This window comes from Notolabrus celidotus, chromosome 1, assembly GCF_009762535.1.
Source record: "Notolabrus celidotus isolate fNotCel1 chromosome 1, fNotCel1.pri, whole genome shotgun sequence".
In the NCBI taxonomy this organism is placed as follows: domain Eukaryota; kingdom Metazoa; phylum Chordata; class Actinopteri; order Labriformes; family Labridae; genus Notolabrus; species Notolabrus celidotus.
The window spans coordinates 22,030,135-22,046,405 of record NC_048272.1 but is presented as its reverse complement, the minus strand read 5'-3'; the positions used below and the strand labels follow the sequence as shown (position 1 = coordinate 22,046,405).

The 16,271-nt window shown below is 41.4% G+C and overlaps 1 protein-coding gene across 1 annotated transcript; it reads left to right on the top strand.

Annotated features, from left to right (window-relative positions):
- The first annotated feature begins 491 nt into the window (after window positions 1-491).
- wu:fb55g09 lies at window positions 492-2,356 on the top strand. The gene has a single exon (XM_034694988.1). It carries the CDS (start codon window positions 1,045-1,047, stop codon window positions 1,720-1,722), a length of 678 nt encoding a protein of 225 aa, XP_034550879.1. The 5' UTR covers window positions 492-1,044; the 3' UTR covers window positions 1,723-2,356.
- Window positions 2,357-16,271: the final 13,915 nt, after the last annotated feature.

Genomic DNA, 16,271 nt, shown 5'->3' with positions numbered 1-16,271 from the left:
CTGCGCAGGTTAGATGTTCCTGTCTCCAGACTTTAAAATGTTGAAAGTATTCATTCCAGAATTTCTTGGTTTAAAGAGTATTTGTGGTGTCTCATGAGTCAAAGTGGGCTGAAGTCTTAAACACGTGCATGACACAATAACCAACTGCTGTTACTGTTATTACAATAACTACCACAGTCGTCCTGCCCCAGTGCTGCTGGTTGTTGATACTGTAGTGTGTGTGTGTGTGTGTGTTTGTGTGTGAGTGTGTGTGTGTGTGTGTGTGTGTGTATGTGTGTGTCAGAGGGGCGGGCAGTAACAGCAGCAGCTGGAGATCAGATTTCAGCTGCTAAAACTGAAGCGGAGGGAACCATCCTGCTGCAGGGTTGGCTCATTTCTTCTTTATAACCAAAACAAACAATAACATTGATGAACGTGCAGAAGCCTATAATATTCTGCTTTTACACACATGTATAAGTAATGTTTTATAGAAATCTGTCCCATAAATGTGAGAATAATAGGCAAAGAATAAATGTGAAAGCCCTGGCCCCCTCCTTCTCTTGAACCCTCGAATGGATCCTTCCTGCTCTTTATCCTAGCTGTGAGGAGGAGGCAGAGCCACAGTCAGTGCTGGTCACAGCTGAGTACACTACAGTCCCCAGCCTGAAACAGAGAAATAAGAGCTTTAAATCTTCAAGAAGACGCTTCAAACCCCTCCACAGCTCACCTCAGTTCACTAATCAGAGCTGTCAGGAGCTGATTTGACTCTCAGAGAGACGAAGAAGAGAGATAAGTCAGACAGAGGAGGGCGTGACAGGGAGCCAGCCGAGCAGGCAAGCTGCTGCTGCAAGGGGAGGAAGAGCAGGCAATGCACCAGCCAAAGCCAGAGGTCAAGAAAAAAAGCGAAAGAATAGTTAAAAGGTAGACTCTGGGTAAAGGAGGTCATTTGTGATCTGAGCCAGAAAACAGAATCCAGCCTCTCTTTGTTGTTGCAACTGAGCGAGGAGGAGGATGTGAAGGAGAGCAGCTGAGAGGAAGGGAGGCCACAGCAAGAAAGACAAGAAAATGCTCTCAGAGATGATGTGCAGCAAGAGCTGCCAGCAGAGGCAGCAGCAGCAGCAGCAGGACGGAAAAGGAGGTCCACAGAGGGACCCCTACAGCCGCAGGAGGCACAGCTGGTCCAAGAGCTGCAGGGGGCGTCTGCAGCAGGGGCGGAGGACAGGAGGGGGTGGGTGGCCGAGAGGGCGCAATCACCACCAGCAACAGCACCCTCAACGTCATCATCCTTTTCATAATCAGCCACGACAGCAACACGGGCAGGTGACGTCCCTCCGGCCCGTTAACGTCAAAGGAAACAGAGCCAGAGGGATGAGGGCCCCGGAGAACACCAACCAGTTTCTGATGCACGAAAAGTATCAGATGCTGCACCTGCGCTCTGACTCTGTGGGCAGCGACAGTGGCAGCAGCTCGGACAGCGACGTGGAGCTCACAGACATGGACTCATACCTGGGCGTCCTGGAGAATGCCAGAGGAGCCCTTTTGGACAGTCCCAACCCACACAGCTCAACGGCACCACCAGGGCAGATCGTGGTACTGCACGAGGACACTGTGCGTCTGCGTGAAGACAGTCTGCGTCTGCAAGAGGACAGCATGCCGTATTTCCCCTCTGAAGATGACCTGATCCAGAGCCAGAACTTCATGCAGAGGGACTTTGTTGAGTTCTGTGACATCCTGACGTCCTGAAGGGAAACTTTCAGGGAGCCATTTTGTTGTCAGCAGTGTGAACCTCAAACCTCAGACTGAACGGGGTCAGGTTTGTTCTGCTTCATGTTCACAGACTTTCAATCTCCTTGTTTCAAGTCATTCAGCCTTTAAGTCTTAAGAATCTACTCACAGGGTGAGAGGATTCCACTAGGTCTCTGCTGACAGTATTTTGTAAGAAATTTTTCAAACACATTTCTGTTTCATGAGTTCTTGTGCAGCGATCTTCCTCTCTTTGTCACTTCTGATGACACTGGCACTGATGTTCTGAAAGAGGAACTGTCTCATCCTGTTTGTGTTTTTTAAGGTTGAAGATAAATCTGAATGTGAGTAAATGACTTTATTACAACAGATGTTTTTTACATAACGTTCGCTCTATGTTTGGTCATGTACAGTGTGTCTGGATGCTGTAAAGTGCTGCCTTTCTGTTGTTATTGTTGCACACAAAGAGAGATTGGCTGGGTGGTGGGAGTGAGCCCGGACAGCCAATCAGCATCGAGCAGGCTGTGTTAGGCTGCAGATGATTGGCCGATACAGACTGTCATAAAGATGAAAAGCCCTTAAATGTACAGAATAAAGAAGATAAAACTCTGAAATAAATATCTGATTGTTGTAATCTGAGTGATTTTCTTTGTGGATATAAACAAGCGAGAGGGAGTTTTTCTTATGAAGCGTCAGTGTTATAACGGTCAGTGTGTCACTGATCCACTCTGACTGATACACAGTGAGAACATGCAAATGACAAGCCAGCGTTTATCATGCATCAGAACAATAGGTCACATGACAGCAAGAGAGAGAGGAGGAGCAAGGAAGAGTGAACAGTTTAAGAAAAACCTTCAAGAGAAATAGCATGCAGAAAAACAGGCATGTGGCAGATAAATAATTTGAGTACGTTGATTTTTCTTCATTCTACCATCAAATAACACATGCAAACAAACTTTATTTTCTCAAAACAAACAAAATAGACAACAATAGAATAAAAACAACACTTTGAAATGAGATTAAATATTGAGATATGCAACAAAAACAAGGTTTCATGATTTATGATCACTGAAAATGACACAAGATGAAGCCCTTGATACCGTAATCATGGCTTCAAAATGTCTGCTGGAGTACTTTTTGGATCAAGTTACCTTTTTTTGAATTTAAAAATCATTATACAAATACTGCATCAACTATGACATTAAGATAAGATGCAATTTTACTGATACTAAAGGAAATTCAAGCTTCGGATCGCTCTAAACTACAGCAGTTACACAATAGAGCATTATTTATGAGAAGCATTTAAAATATGAAGTGTTTTACGATTAAATGCAAAGAAATGGTGCCAAAAAGCAACATTTTAGATCAAAAATAAGTTAAGGACATAATGAAAATTGAATAGATAGAAGTATTTGGACTTCTCAAGATTTCAAAGACGTTTTAAAAAGTCACAAGACGACAGGGAGCAACTCCAGCAGGCTACCACTATGATCCTAGACTTCTGATTCAAGCTTTTATAATCACTGTGCAAAGCAACGACGGAGAGAATGATGTCTCTGAGCTGTGTAGTCCAGAATAAGATCAAATCAGTGTGAAGAAACTGGACAACTGTTGACTGTGCTGTGGGAAAAGTGTTTGTTCCATTTTTTCAATACAAAATTTTTACATAAGCTGCAGAAATCTGTTGCTTTGTCATCCTGGTATTCAAACACAAGCCCAGCTGACGTAAAGGAACATTAAACCTCTTTGCAGACACAGTTATCCACTTTAATGACTCCATAATTAAAGATGATATTGTGACTTGAGGCGTGTAACTACTGAAACAGAAGTTACATCACAGAAGATTCTCCATAGTATCACGCTCCTCTCATATACAGTAAGTAGCATTAAGGAATGTTTCAGGCAGGCATTAAAGGCGGTAGGAGGGGGATACACTGTGTTCCTGCAGAGCGGTTAAAGTGGATTACATAAAGTGGAGTGGGCTGGTCACACCCACTAAGGACAGACAGGGAGGTATAAGCCTCTTTGTGTTTGTGTGTCATAAACTAATAATGGTAACAGGTCAAATTTTGTGAGCAAGGAGGGGGGGTTGGATGTGTTTCACTGACTTATAAGACCTATTATTCTGCCCTTTAAATAGAGAGAGAGAGAGAGAGAGAGAGAGGTAGTCACTCCCTCACATTCATGACTTTGGAAATCAGGAAAAGTTGGACAAAATGTTCCCTTAACTTTTTTTTTTATCATTTTGAACAATTAAAATAAAATAAACTTAAATATTATGATTAAAATCCTCTTAATAATCCAAACATGTGATTTAACTTGAAATAAGTGACTACAAACTCACATTACTTTGGCAGTTGGCAGTTAGCCTGCTACTCTTCAAAGCTAGGCTAGCTGGCCTTTAGCTGGACTGGTTAAGCTAGTTTTTTCTCGACTATGACTCTACTAAGTGACTTGCTTGTTTAGTTACCAAGGAGAATAAAGTTAAGATGTTTTCATAAGAAATCCAGGTGTGTCAGAAGTAAATGTAACTTTATGTCATTGAGGCAGCCTCCTCTGTTAGCCTTAACATGATAAAATAACACCTCTTTAAAGCTACTGTGAGGAGTTTTTAGCTGGTCATAAAACAGACTGAAAAAAGACCATCACAAAGAAAGGTGACTCTTTATATAGTTATTTTCAATGTTGGGAACCACAGGTGGGGGGTAGGCGTCAGACGAAGGGATGAATTACAAGCCGCTGACACACCTTTTTTAATTTACCTTTTGAACCCCAAAGAGTCTGATAGGAATTACATTTGACTTGATATGGGAGAAATATATTTTGTCAAGAATAAGTAATCAGCAAAGACATGTTTGTCCACAGGGCAACTTTAACTGAAAGTTCTTCACAGGAGGTTTAACTATCAAGATTGAGCTGTTGAATAAGCCACTATCTAAAGTAGATATAATTTTTTAGAGTTTTAATAAATGAATAACAAAAATAGCCTTAAAAAGAGTTTTAGAGTTAAATTAGCCAAAAATTCATTTGGTTTGAGGTTGAGATGGCATTTAGCTCAAAACTAGGCTGGTTAGCTTCAAGCAGGGCCATTTAATCTATTTACCTTCACAATAACTGTATTTGGCTTCTTCCCTTTTATCTTATAAAGTAGATTTATTCAAGATATGATACTTTTGTTATAAATTTGTGGAGGGTAAAACGTAAAATTAGCCTAAGCTTTAACTTTAGCTAGCTAGCTGTGGCAATTAACCCTGACAGCTTTAACATGATGCTAACCCTCCAACTCTCACGCTTGAAGGCATTTTCTCTTGTCTTTAATGATTAATCATGAAAAGGGATTTGGAGTTAAATGAGCCAAAATAGAAAAAATACATGAATTCTGCTGAGTCAGAAATGTTAGCTAGCATCTTGCTACGCTTAAAAGCTAGGCTAGCTAGTCTTTAGCAGGGCTAGTTTATACATTTTTCTTTATAAGTATTATTATAATTTTTCTTGACTGTATTTAGCTTCTGTTCTGTTTAGTTTTTTAAACTAAATCAAGATGTTATGATATTTTATCACCGTTTTAGAGTTCAGTGATAATAAGAACATTTAGTTTTAGCTGTAGCTGGCTAGCTGTGGCACACTCCTCAGTTAGTTGTAGCATTTTGGAGCTGTTTAGTTGCTGTTTTCTGTAGCAGGGAGTTTATTCATTTAACTCTATTGTTTTGCTTCACTGAAATAGGCCTACATCAGCTGCATAATGGGTCTTTATTTGTAGAACAAATATCCTCACCAAACTTCAACAATATACTTCTGTGTGTGGTTGCACAGGCTTTAAATATCGTTGTTATTGGTTCTATTATTAGTGTACGCTCCAAGAGGTGCCGTTTTTAGTTTTCTTGAGTATTTACAGTGGACAGTTATCCCTTATTAAAGCTATTTAAGGTTTGGATTCAAGTCCAGGGCTTGATCTGAAATAACCAGCTTAAGGGCTGTTTTTCCCTGAATATCTAGAGATGTGTATGTGTGAGTCAGAAGCATTCAACTTGCTTATGCAATATAAATCGGAGCAAGGAAAAGTAGATTGTTATTTGAGCCACAAAAGGGCAGATCAAAGAAAGCCACATTCACATTCAACATCTCAGAATCGTCATTATTGTCATTCTTTAGGGTCCTGGAGCAGCACACATCATCGTCTGTAATCTCGTCTGAATGATCTAATCATAAAAATCCCAAATGTCACACACTAAAGGCAGGCTTAGAGGTTTAAACCCTTCAGTCTGACCTTTGACCTGTTGCTTATCTTATCAAGCCCCAAACACCAGCACAGTGCTTGGGGACACTGCAGCAGGTCACAGCTGTTTTGTGTCTGTAACTCTAGCTGCTGTTTCTATTTTCCTGCTGTTGTCATCAGCTCCTACTTTAAAGTCTGAGTTGCTGTTGCGCAATGCTGCTTCTGATTGGTCAGCTGACACTGCCAAACAGGAAGAGAGTGGGCTGGCACACACACACACACACACACACACACACGCACACACGCACACACACACATACACACACACACACACACACACACACACACACACACACACACACACACACACACACACACACACACACACAGCACAGCCTGGAGAGTGATTCTGTGAGGTAGATTAAGAGAAAGTAGATCAGTACCCTACAAATACTTCCTCTGCCAGAAATGTTAATGCTAATCTGCTGATTTACTATGCTTGTGAGGACCTTTTGTTGCACTTTACCAAATATTAACAAAACACTGACTCTTTCACCAGCTGTATTTAATCATTTCGAAAGAGGGCAGAGCTGACAAAGAGCGTCCTGATTGTACTTAATAGCTTGATTTAATAAATGTGCATAAACGCCTAACAAGAAATTGGACCTCACAAATATATACAGCCCACACAAGTGAACACAAACATCCTCATTGTGATGTGTCAGTTATTGGTGAGGAGGCAGAGGTCCAACAACAAGTACAGACATTTACAGTATGAACGGCAGTTAGACAGATCAGCAGCACACCCACAAATGCACGTGCTGATGCCATTTTCTGCTTGATGATATCTCTGAGGCTGGATGTTTTCAGTTTAATGTCTTACATTTTGAGTGTTTATGATTTCCTTTAACTTTTGTAGGGTCCAATCAAGACACTGGGACTTAATAGTTAACCGTTTTCCAGGGATTGGGGAGGGGACTCCTGCACAACTGACTTTGTGTTGACCAGATAAACAGCTTTGCAGATCTCTCAGCTCTTCTCTGTTTTATTCATATATATATATTTTAGGCACACATACTCCAAAGTACCTGTATTGTCAAATCAAAGGGCCGTGAACATCTTCAGTAGTCTATTCCAGAAGTTTGTTGGCATTATCTTGAAAAGAATGTGCACAGGAAAACACCTACATTTTTTGCAGAACTTCCTGCTAACATCCTACAGTTTACTGGAAATGCTTTGAATCTGTTAAGCAGCTGAGTCAAATCTAAAAGGAGACATTTTTGTGAATGTCAGTGCTTTAAACCCCAAACATTTGTGATGCCTCAAAAGTATACCTTGTATTATATATCAAACATGACATAGAACATTGAGAATATGTACAGGAAATAGAATCTAGGATTTAGCGTATGGTGTGTTCATCCATAACAAAACATTTTTACTTTGTCTTACTTTGACTTTCACTTGTTCCATAGTCTAAAGCCGTTCTTGTTATTTTTTTTCTGGTCAAAGTCTAAACAGTTGGCCAAAGAGTGATCAGTTCAGACTGTGATAACAACAAGACTCACTTCCTCTATTGAGAAACGCTGATGACAGAAGTATTGAATGAGTGAGTTTACTCTACAGCTCTCTACGCCCTCGTCTCCCTTCCTCTGCCTTTATTCCTCCAGTCGGCCTCTGTATAAACCGATCAATAAAAAAATACAATATGGACTGCCAAGATAAATAAATCTACTTGGATGATGATGTTGCACCAGAGTATCAGAGCTGATATTAGGTCAGAGTGGCTCCACTTTGGTGTTAGATCTGTTGACACAGCTGACATGATGACCTGAGGTAAGACTTAATGTTGTGTAGACCGAGAGTCACATTATGTCACTCTGCTGTTCAAACATCTCAGGCTGATTTGTGTCCAAGGGATAATTTTCTGAGAAGTTTAGTTTGAATTAGTGATTTGACGCTTTAAAAAGCAACTTAGCATGCTAACAAAAAGTCAATGATAATTCAAGTCTGCCGGCTAACGTAAGCTAAGCTAACATGAGTCATTGAATCAAACTGTGAGTGTCTGCTTCAACCTGACACAAGAATGTGTTCTGCGGTGGACTATACCCACCTGTGGGATCTTAGGTGTTTTATCAAACATTAAAGGTGTGGCGTTGGCCATTTTGGAAAAACCTCAACTTTAACCTAACTTTCAATTATCTTAGAAACAGGCGAAAAGGTAAGATGCACCCTAGTCAGTTGATGCAGCTGTGCCCCTAATTATGAAAATGTATGCTAAATGTGTACACTTTGTGTTATCATAATTGATGCGTTATGAAAAAGTCTATGGATAAATAAATTAGCTACATATCCAGATATCAAAACACATCTTTGGTCTAGGCTGTAAACATGTTAAATCTTGCTTTAAAAATTGACACTTTAACATGGGACCAATGGGGATTCCTGTGCCTCTAGTGGACACTTAAGGAACTGCAGTTTTTACACTTCTATATTGGCTTCATTATTCAGCATTTAACATGTTAAATCTTGCTTTAAAAACTGACACAACATGGGACCTAATGGGGATTCCTGTGCCTCTAGTGGCTACTTGAGTAACTGCAGTTTTTACACTTCTGTATTGGCTTCTTTTTTCAGCAAAGGAGGTTGCCACTTGGGCTCCATCCGGCGATCTCTAGCCTCCAAGTTCAGAAAACTTGAGCTCTTATCTCGGGGTCTTTGGCTTCACTTTTGTACGATAGGAAGAGGCGGAGATGTGTCGTCCATCTTTATATAGAGTCAATGGACTTTTTCATATTACATCATAACTTCTTTGCACTTTCACATAGATTTCCTAGTGGTGTAATATTACTGTCCCAGAGTGTGATATTACATTGCGTTACGGTGTTGGAGACACACAACAGGAGCTTCACACACACAAACACACACACACACACACACACACACACACACACACACACACACACACACACACACACATTCAGACATGCAAGCACACACTGAGCGTTGTTCTGTTCTGTTCTTTACTCTACATCTCGGTTTACTACCTCCTGCCCGCACAGTGATAGGATGACTTGGCCAAAGCTAGAAAGTTCATAAAAGACAACAAAAACTGAAAATATGGAAAACAGAGGCTTTTATAAAAAGACAAATAAAGCAAACAGACAAAAGTAAAGAGTTAAGAAGTTCTCTTTAACTTTTTAAAACATAAACACTTCAAACCTAGCTGAAATGGAGACCCTGCGTTTGTTTTTGTACCAGAACTCTGAACCAATCAGAGAGGAACCTCAGCTGTTGTAATTCTGAATACAACCAAAAAACTCTGGAGGAAATCTCTGTTGCTTCAGTGTGTGTGTGTGTGTTTGAGGAGGGGGAAGTGTGTGTATGTGTGTTATGAATAGATGAAGTGATGGAGGGAGGAGGAGGACGAGGAGGAGGAGGAGTGGATGGAGTTGGATGCAATCTCAGTTTGGAGTGGAAAAGTACAGCTGCTCTGCTCTGGAGGTGGAGACTTCTCTGTTGAGTACACAAGCCAGCCAATCAGGAGGCAGAAAAACACATTGATTGACAGCCGAGCAGAGCAGTGTGACAAACTAGCAGAGGCTCCAACTCTGAAATCTGTTTTCATGTGAGCTCAAGTTTCCTGCTTTTCATGAAAAGTTTAAAAGACTGTGAAGTTAAAAACGAGATGTTTGTGTAGACTTATATTCCTGTTAGAGATTAACCTGAACTTTAAAAAAACACTCCACTAGAAAAGTTTAAAAAGTGAATAATAACTCAATAAGAGATAAAGTATGACAAGCAGTAATTTGTTTTAAACAAAAATGTCACCACAGAAAGGAATGCTGCCAATCATCCCCCAAAATGCAGCTAGCCAATCACAGCTCAGCATCCATGACTGCTGTAAGAATGGCAGGTATGTCAAACTTTCTTCTCGTGTTGTAGGGTTTTTAAAGAAGCTGAGGGTTTTTAAAGAAGCTGTGATCACAGAGATACTCAGATCACAGAGATTAAAGTGTGTCAGACGTGTCTTTAAAATCTGATGTCAAAAACAGAGAATGAGGAGGACCGAAAATACAGTTTGACTCTGTGTGTGGGAGACTTGAATATACTTCTGCAGCCCTTTAAATGTGTTATACCTAATAATCAGAAAGCTGAACTGCAGGGACGTCTTTAATATTCAGTGTTAAAGCCACTGGAAACTTCTCCAGCTTCATGTTTGAATTCATGTCAACCAGCATCTGAGAACGTAACAGCTGCTGATCACTCACACATCTTCTACAGGTTGAAACAGAGTCTGTTAAAATCACAGCACTAATTCCCACTAAAATCTAAACCATGCTTTGCGTCAGCAGTAAAACACATCTCCTCATGTTCCTCTAGAAGATGATCCACTATCCTCTTTTGGGGTCTGTTTGTTGCTGTGTACTGACCAGGTGAAGACAAACACACTCACAGGTTGTTATTATGTAATTATTGTCTGTGCTGCTCCACACTGCAGTTAGTTTTGTGTTCTGCACATCAGATCATGTGATGATGTCTTGCAAGATTAACTGTTCATGAGAAGCAGACTTAAGCATGGCTCACTGGTTCGTTTGCATATTTGGGGGCATGGCTTAGGCATCAGAAGGGCTGGTGTGATGTAACTGTTTGCCAGGCCTGACTCAGATCACCCTCTGAGCTTCAACCTGTGAACTTCTATTCTGTCACTGTGATGGGTGACGCCACTGAGACTGCATACATATTCTACACAGTCGTGTATTACTCAAGCGGCAACCTCCGGTCTTTAAATATAAAGCCCATGCAGAAGTGTTATAAACTGCAATTAATCGAGTGTCCACTAGAGGCTGGCTGCAGAAACACAGGAAACCACATACACACCCATTCAAAGAAGACGATCTTTACAGCAGAAATAAACATGTTTACAGCCTGGTACAAAAAACAGTTTAGGTCTGAATAGTTAATTTCTCTATCGACACACACTGTACAGGGGGAATCGATTTGTAACTCAAATATAAGGTGATATTAAGATTACCAGCTTTGCCCAAATAAGGAGATGGTTGACTTGATTGACAGGTGAGCACCCTGTACCTGTTAGCAAAAAGGCTGAAGGCCCGCCTCTTAACCTCACACGAGCTCAACAGAAGTTAGGTTGAGTTCAGCATTTCCAATATGGCACCCGCCGACCATCGGCTTCAAAACAACGCTTCAGGACCAGATGGGTGATGTCACGGATACTACGTCCATTAATTCTACAGTCTATGGTATTACCAAGCGGCAACCTCTGGTCTAAAAATATGAGTCCAATGCGGAAGTGCTAAAAACTGCAGTTCATCGAGGATCCGCTTGAGGCTGGCTGCAGAAACACAGAAAACCACATACACACCAATTCAAAAAAGCCGATCTTTACAGCAGAAATAAACATGTTTACAGCCTGGTACAAAAGACAAGTGTAGTCTGGATTAGAGTTGTAGTCGGGCCCTAAAAGTTAGACCCTCAGCTGGTTAAATTTTGGCCAGAGGAATGATGCGATCTTATAGAGGTCCTGTATCACTTTACGCGCGAGCCAGTGCTCGTACCGTTGACGCACGACTGCTTGCTGAGGGGAGTCCAGATTCACCTGACTGCTCATTTACCGCGCAAGCCCGAGCCCGGCCCAAGCCCGTTTAAAATTATAGAAATTATGACCGAACCCAACCCGATCATCGGGTCGGGACAAGTTCGGGGTCATACAAATATCTTCAGCTCTGGTCTGGATAGCTCCTTTCTCGATCGGCACAAACTGTATGGGGGGTGAATTTTTTTCTAATGCTGCAGTTTCGAAGATATTGAGATTACGAGTCTTCCAATGAGAGGCACAGCTGACTTGATTGACAGGCGGGAACACTGTAGCTGTTGGCTAGGAGGCTCAAAGCCCGCCTCTTTACGTCACAATCGCTCGACAGCAGCAATATGGCTGCAGCCGACAATTGGCCTCAAAACAGCGCTTCAGAAACAGATGGGTGATGTCACGGATACAACGTCCATTTTTATACAGTCTGTGGGTATTACCCACAGGGGCACTAGCTCAGCTTGGCCTCTTTGAGAAACCTGGTGGAGAACCAGATGTGGAGATGCAGATGGGGACGAATTACCTCCTAATTTATCACATTTTAAGAACACTTATGTCCGTGTAAGTGTACGCTATATTTAGAACTTTTTCATCGCTTAACTTTAACATCAGAAAGCCACTTCTCGACGCAACATGGTTGTGTTGTGCTATGATCAACTCTTTATCTGCTGGCTTCGTAAGAGACAACTGAACTAAAAAATGAGGGATTCGGAGATTGACATGCCGATTAATGCGAACAGCTTTATGAGAAGGAGTTTACAGAGGAAGAAAGAGACTCAACGGACCAACAGAGAGAGAGGGGAGAAACTTCTGAGGTAACTGAAGAGCAGGAGAGATCCAGAGTTACCTGGTGGTGCAGGTTTATAAACTGTGAGTCAATGCACCCAGTTCTGCGGATAGTTTTATTAAACAGAGGTGTTATACTGATCAGGATCCTCTGTGGCTATTACATTTACTGTTGACAAATACCTCACACTTCAAGAAAAGCGGACTATCCCTTTAATACATAGATATGAGACTTGTGTCAGTACTTCAAAAAGTATACATCAGCGTATTCTGCAGGTGATGTTTGATAAATATAAAAGATTAATGTCTGATGTGAGGTTGTAATGCTCCTCTGCTCCTCTGCTGAAAGGAGCGCACAGATCTAGATCATGTTCCCCTCACACACTTTGATAAACCAGCTTCCAGGCTTCAATATGGCAGCCATGTTTTTATACACCAGTCTGTAAGTCTTTGATCTGGTTCTTGCTGCTCCACTGACCTGAAAGCTTCTACTGCGCAAACACAAATAGACAAACACACACATAAAAACACACATACACACAGGAGCTCAGTTCAAGAGACTTGAGAGAAAAGAAGGAGCTGATATCCTCTCAGCAGCGTGGTGAATGTTTCACAGGACTGACAATCCCCTCAAGGCACAAACACACACACACACACACACACACAAGCTGACACACAAGCTGACACACACACACACACACACACACACACACACACACACACACACACACACACACACACACGTTGGATTTGGAGCACAGGGGGGAGAGGCACTCACACTCAGAGGAGGTTGTAAGATTTTAAAGAGGAACTCTGGTGAATTTTGGCACTGCAGAGAAACGGTAAAAAGCCCCCAGAGGAGCCGATAAAGCTGATTAAATGCCCTTTGTAGAGGAGGAGACACGGTGCACTGCCATGAAGGGTGCCCTAGATGCAGGAAAACCATACATGGTTTATAAGGCGTTGACATAGATACCCCGATTCAACCCATTTGGTGTGTTGGAGACCAGCTGACGCCTCAAAATTGGTGGTTTTGGATGCCATTCTTGATTTTGTTTTTATTTTGATCCAGAGGAGACCATTTAAGGGAGAGATGATAAATACTTTAAATGATTTAAATACCTGAATTTAATGAAAAATAACCCCTCATACAGTTTGTTAGATTGGATTAATTTGGGAGTTATTAAACTCTAAAGTTAAGCATCGTATTGGGGCTCTATGGGAATTGTTTCACTTTTTGGGGGCCGCATCTAGTGGCCATTTGGAGAACTGCAGTTTTTGGACCTGATTTTCAAGCCAAGGAAATAGTAGTTGACCTTTTAATGCCTCTTTATGGTTGAATTGACAATAGCTCTGTTTGTGTATGTTGTTCAAAGGTGTGGTAGTCAAACTTTAATTCGAGACGCACAATAAAATAATTATCTTCACTCTCTCGGTCATCTGACCCGAGATAAAGGTTGATTGGCCCGACATTCCTGATATTGTGAAGTGTAAAAACATCATTTCAGTGGCTTTTTGAAAAACTATAATAACAAACAGGTTGATGAATTAAGATAACTTCTGATGCCAGACTAAAAGGCAACCTTCAGAGCCGGAGAACGAAGCAAAGGTCCAAAACTGCAGTTCTTCAGATGTCCACTTGAGGCTGGCTCCAAAAGAGAGTTATTTACATAGACTTTATAAATAATGAATATAGCTGCTGCTGTGACCAGACTCGTACAAGAAGGTGGAGTCGGAGTGCTGTGAGGTGCTGGCAAACGCTGAGTTATTATAAGTTGAACAGTCACTACTCATGGCTGAGTCATTAGCTGGTGAATAAGCTGGTTTACTCTCATGTTTTTCCTCAGAGTGAGATTCTATTTATGGTGGTGGATTAAGAGAGTTGTTGATTCACCGCTCTAAATAAGCCATGTAGTGGACGCACCGCTCGCTCACATAAATCTCTGTTGAGATCGCAGCAGGTGATCAGCACAGACCAGGGGACTTGAAATAAACAGTTTTCTCATCACTTCAGGAATCGCAAAAACAGGCATCAACAACCCAAACAGAGCCAGCCTACAGAATCCACCTGTAACTCAAAGCAGCCACGTGTCTCAATATGCATAACTTAAGGCTGATTTATACTTCTGCGTCTCCCCTACGCAGCAGGGGCTGACGCGGACATGAGCCCCACATACTTGTGCGTCGATGTGTCCGTGTCGCGCAGCAATTCTCCGCTGAAACGCTTGAGTGCAGTGCGGTCTCTCTGATAGCCGGTCGCCTGCTTCCGGTCCCGCTACGATCTCTGTTTACTTTTCCACAGAGATTCAGAGCGTGTTACGTTAATCTACAGCTGATACATGTTGCTGTTTATCATACAGACATGATTACATGAAGAATAGAGCGGAGGAGATGAAATACACGTCCGATGTGCGGCCGACGTCCGGGATCCCGGAAGTGATATGAATGCGGGAAAGACAAAGCTGCCGAGCCGACCAATCACAGAGCTTGCGGTCCGCGTCGGCTCTACGTGTTGTTACATTTTGGAGGAGGTGCACGTCAGCTACGTGCGTAGGCCTCTGCGTAGGTACGGGAGCTACGTGGACCCCCGGCGTAGGGTACGCCGTCGATTCGACGCAGAAGTATAAATCAGCCTTTAGTCGGCGTATTACTACAAAAAGAGCCTTAAATAAAACCTCACCTCCTGTATCCCTCTGATGAAAATAAATATAAGTTAAAGAGGCCCAAACCGTTTTTTTTACCAGACTTTATACTTATTGATTTCTGCGATTTAACACAGGATGTAATGGGGATTGACTCCCTTTTGGAGCCAGCCTCTAGCTGACAGTTGGGGAACATCATTTTCTTGTTTTAAATCACGTGATTCTTGTAATATTATCTTTTATCCAAGATGATATATATATTTTTAATGTATTTTTATGAATGGTTTCTTTTAATTAATCCTTGTATTTATTTTTTTTTACTGATTTTTAATTATTGTTTTTAGTAGGTTCTCTTTTACTCTTTTGTTCTGCTTTAATTGTCTTGCTGTTCAATATGTCTCCCTGTCTTGCTTTGTTCATTATTGCTGTTTTTTTATGATGTAAAGCATTTTGTAACGTCTGCTTTGATAAATCCTATATAAAAAAAACGTTATTATTATTTACTATCTCTGCTGCAGCCTTCATCATCACCACTACATGAACTGCCTCATCTGAGTGACGCTTGCGCTGCTTTGAACCCATACACTGTATAAAAAAATGGACGTATTATCTGTGTCGTCATCCGTCTGTTTCTGAAGCGCTGTTTTTAAGCCAATGTGCCATATTGGAAATGCTGAAATTAACCTAAATTCTGTCAAGCTGGTGTGAGGTAAAGAGGCAGGCCTTTAGTCTTTTCTCTAACAGCTACAGGGTGCCCACCTGTCAATCTAGTCAGTCATGCCCTTATTTGGGCAAAACTCGTAAGTTTAATATCTTCAAAAATAACAACTTATAAAAAAGTTCATCCTCCGTACAGTGTGTGCTGATACAGATATGAGCTATTCAGACCTAATCGTTTTTTGAACCAGACTGTAAACATGTTTATTTTTGCTAAAGATCGTCTTCTTTGAAGAAGTGTGTATGTGGTTTCTTGTGTTTCTGCAGCCAGCCTCTAGTGGACACTCGATGAACTGCAGTTTTAACACTTCTGCATGGGCTTCATATTTTGAGATTGGAGGTGACCGCTTGGTTCAACCATGGTGAAATGCAAGTCACAGGTACAGCAACACCATTTAGACAAACTTCATGCAGAACTACACAGACACCTTTTATTGTCTTACAGATCAGATGCTAGGAAAGAAAATTGATCAGCTGACTTCAGAGCAAAAGCAGAGAGTAATGAGAGCATTCATAGAAGTGTAGTGGAGTCAAAAGTATGATATTGATTAAAATGCTAAACTCATGTCTTCCCAAAGCT

Excerpts from the sequence above, each read along its gene's own strand:
- wu:fb55g09 (XM_034694988.1), top strand. The coding sequence starts at position 1,045 with ATGCTCTCAGAGATGATGTGCAGCAAGAGCTGCCAGCAGAGGCAGCAG.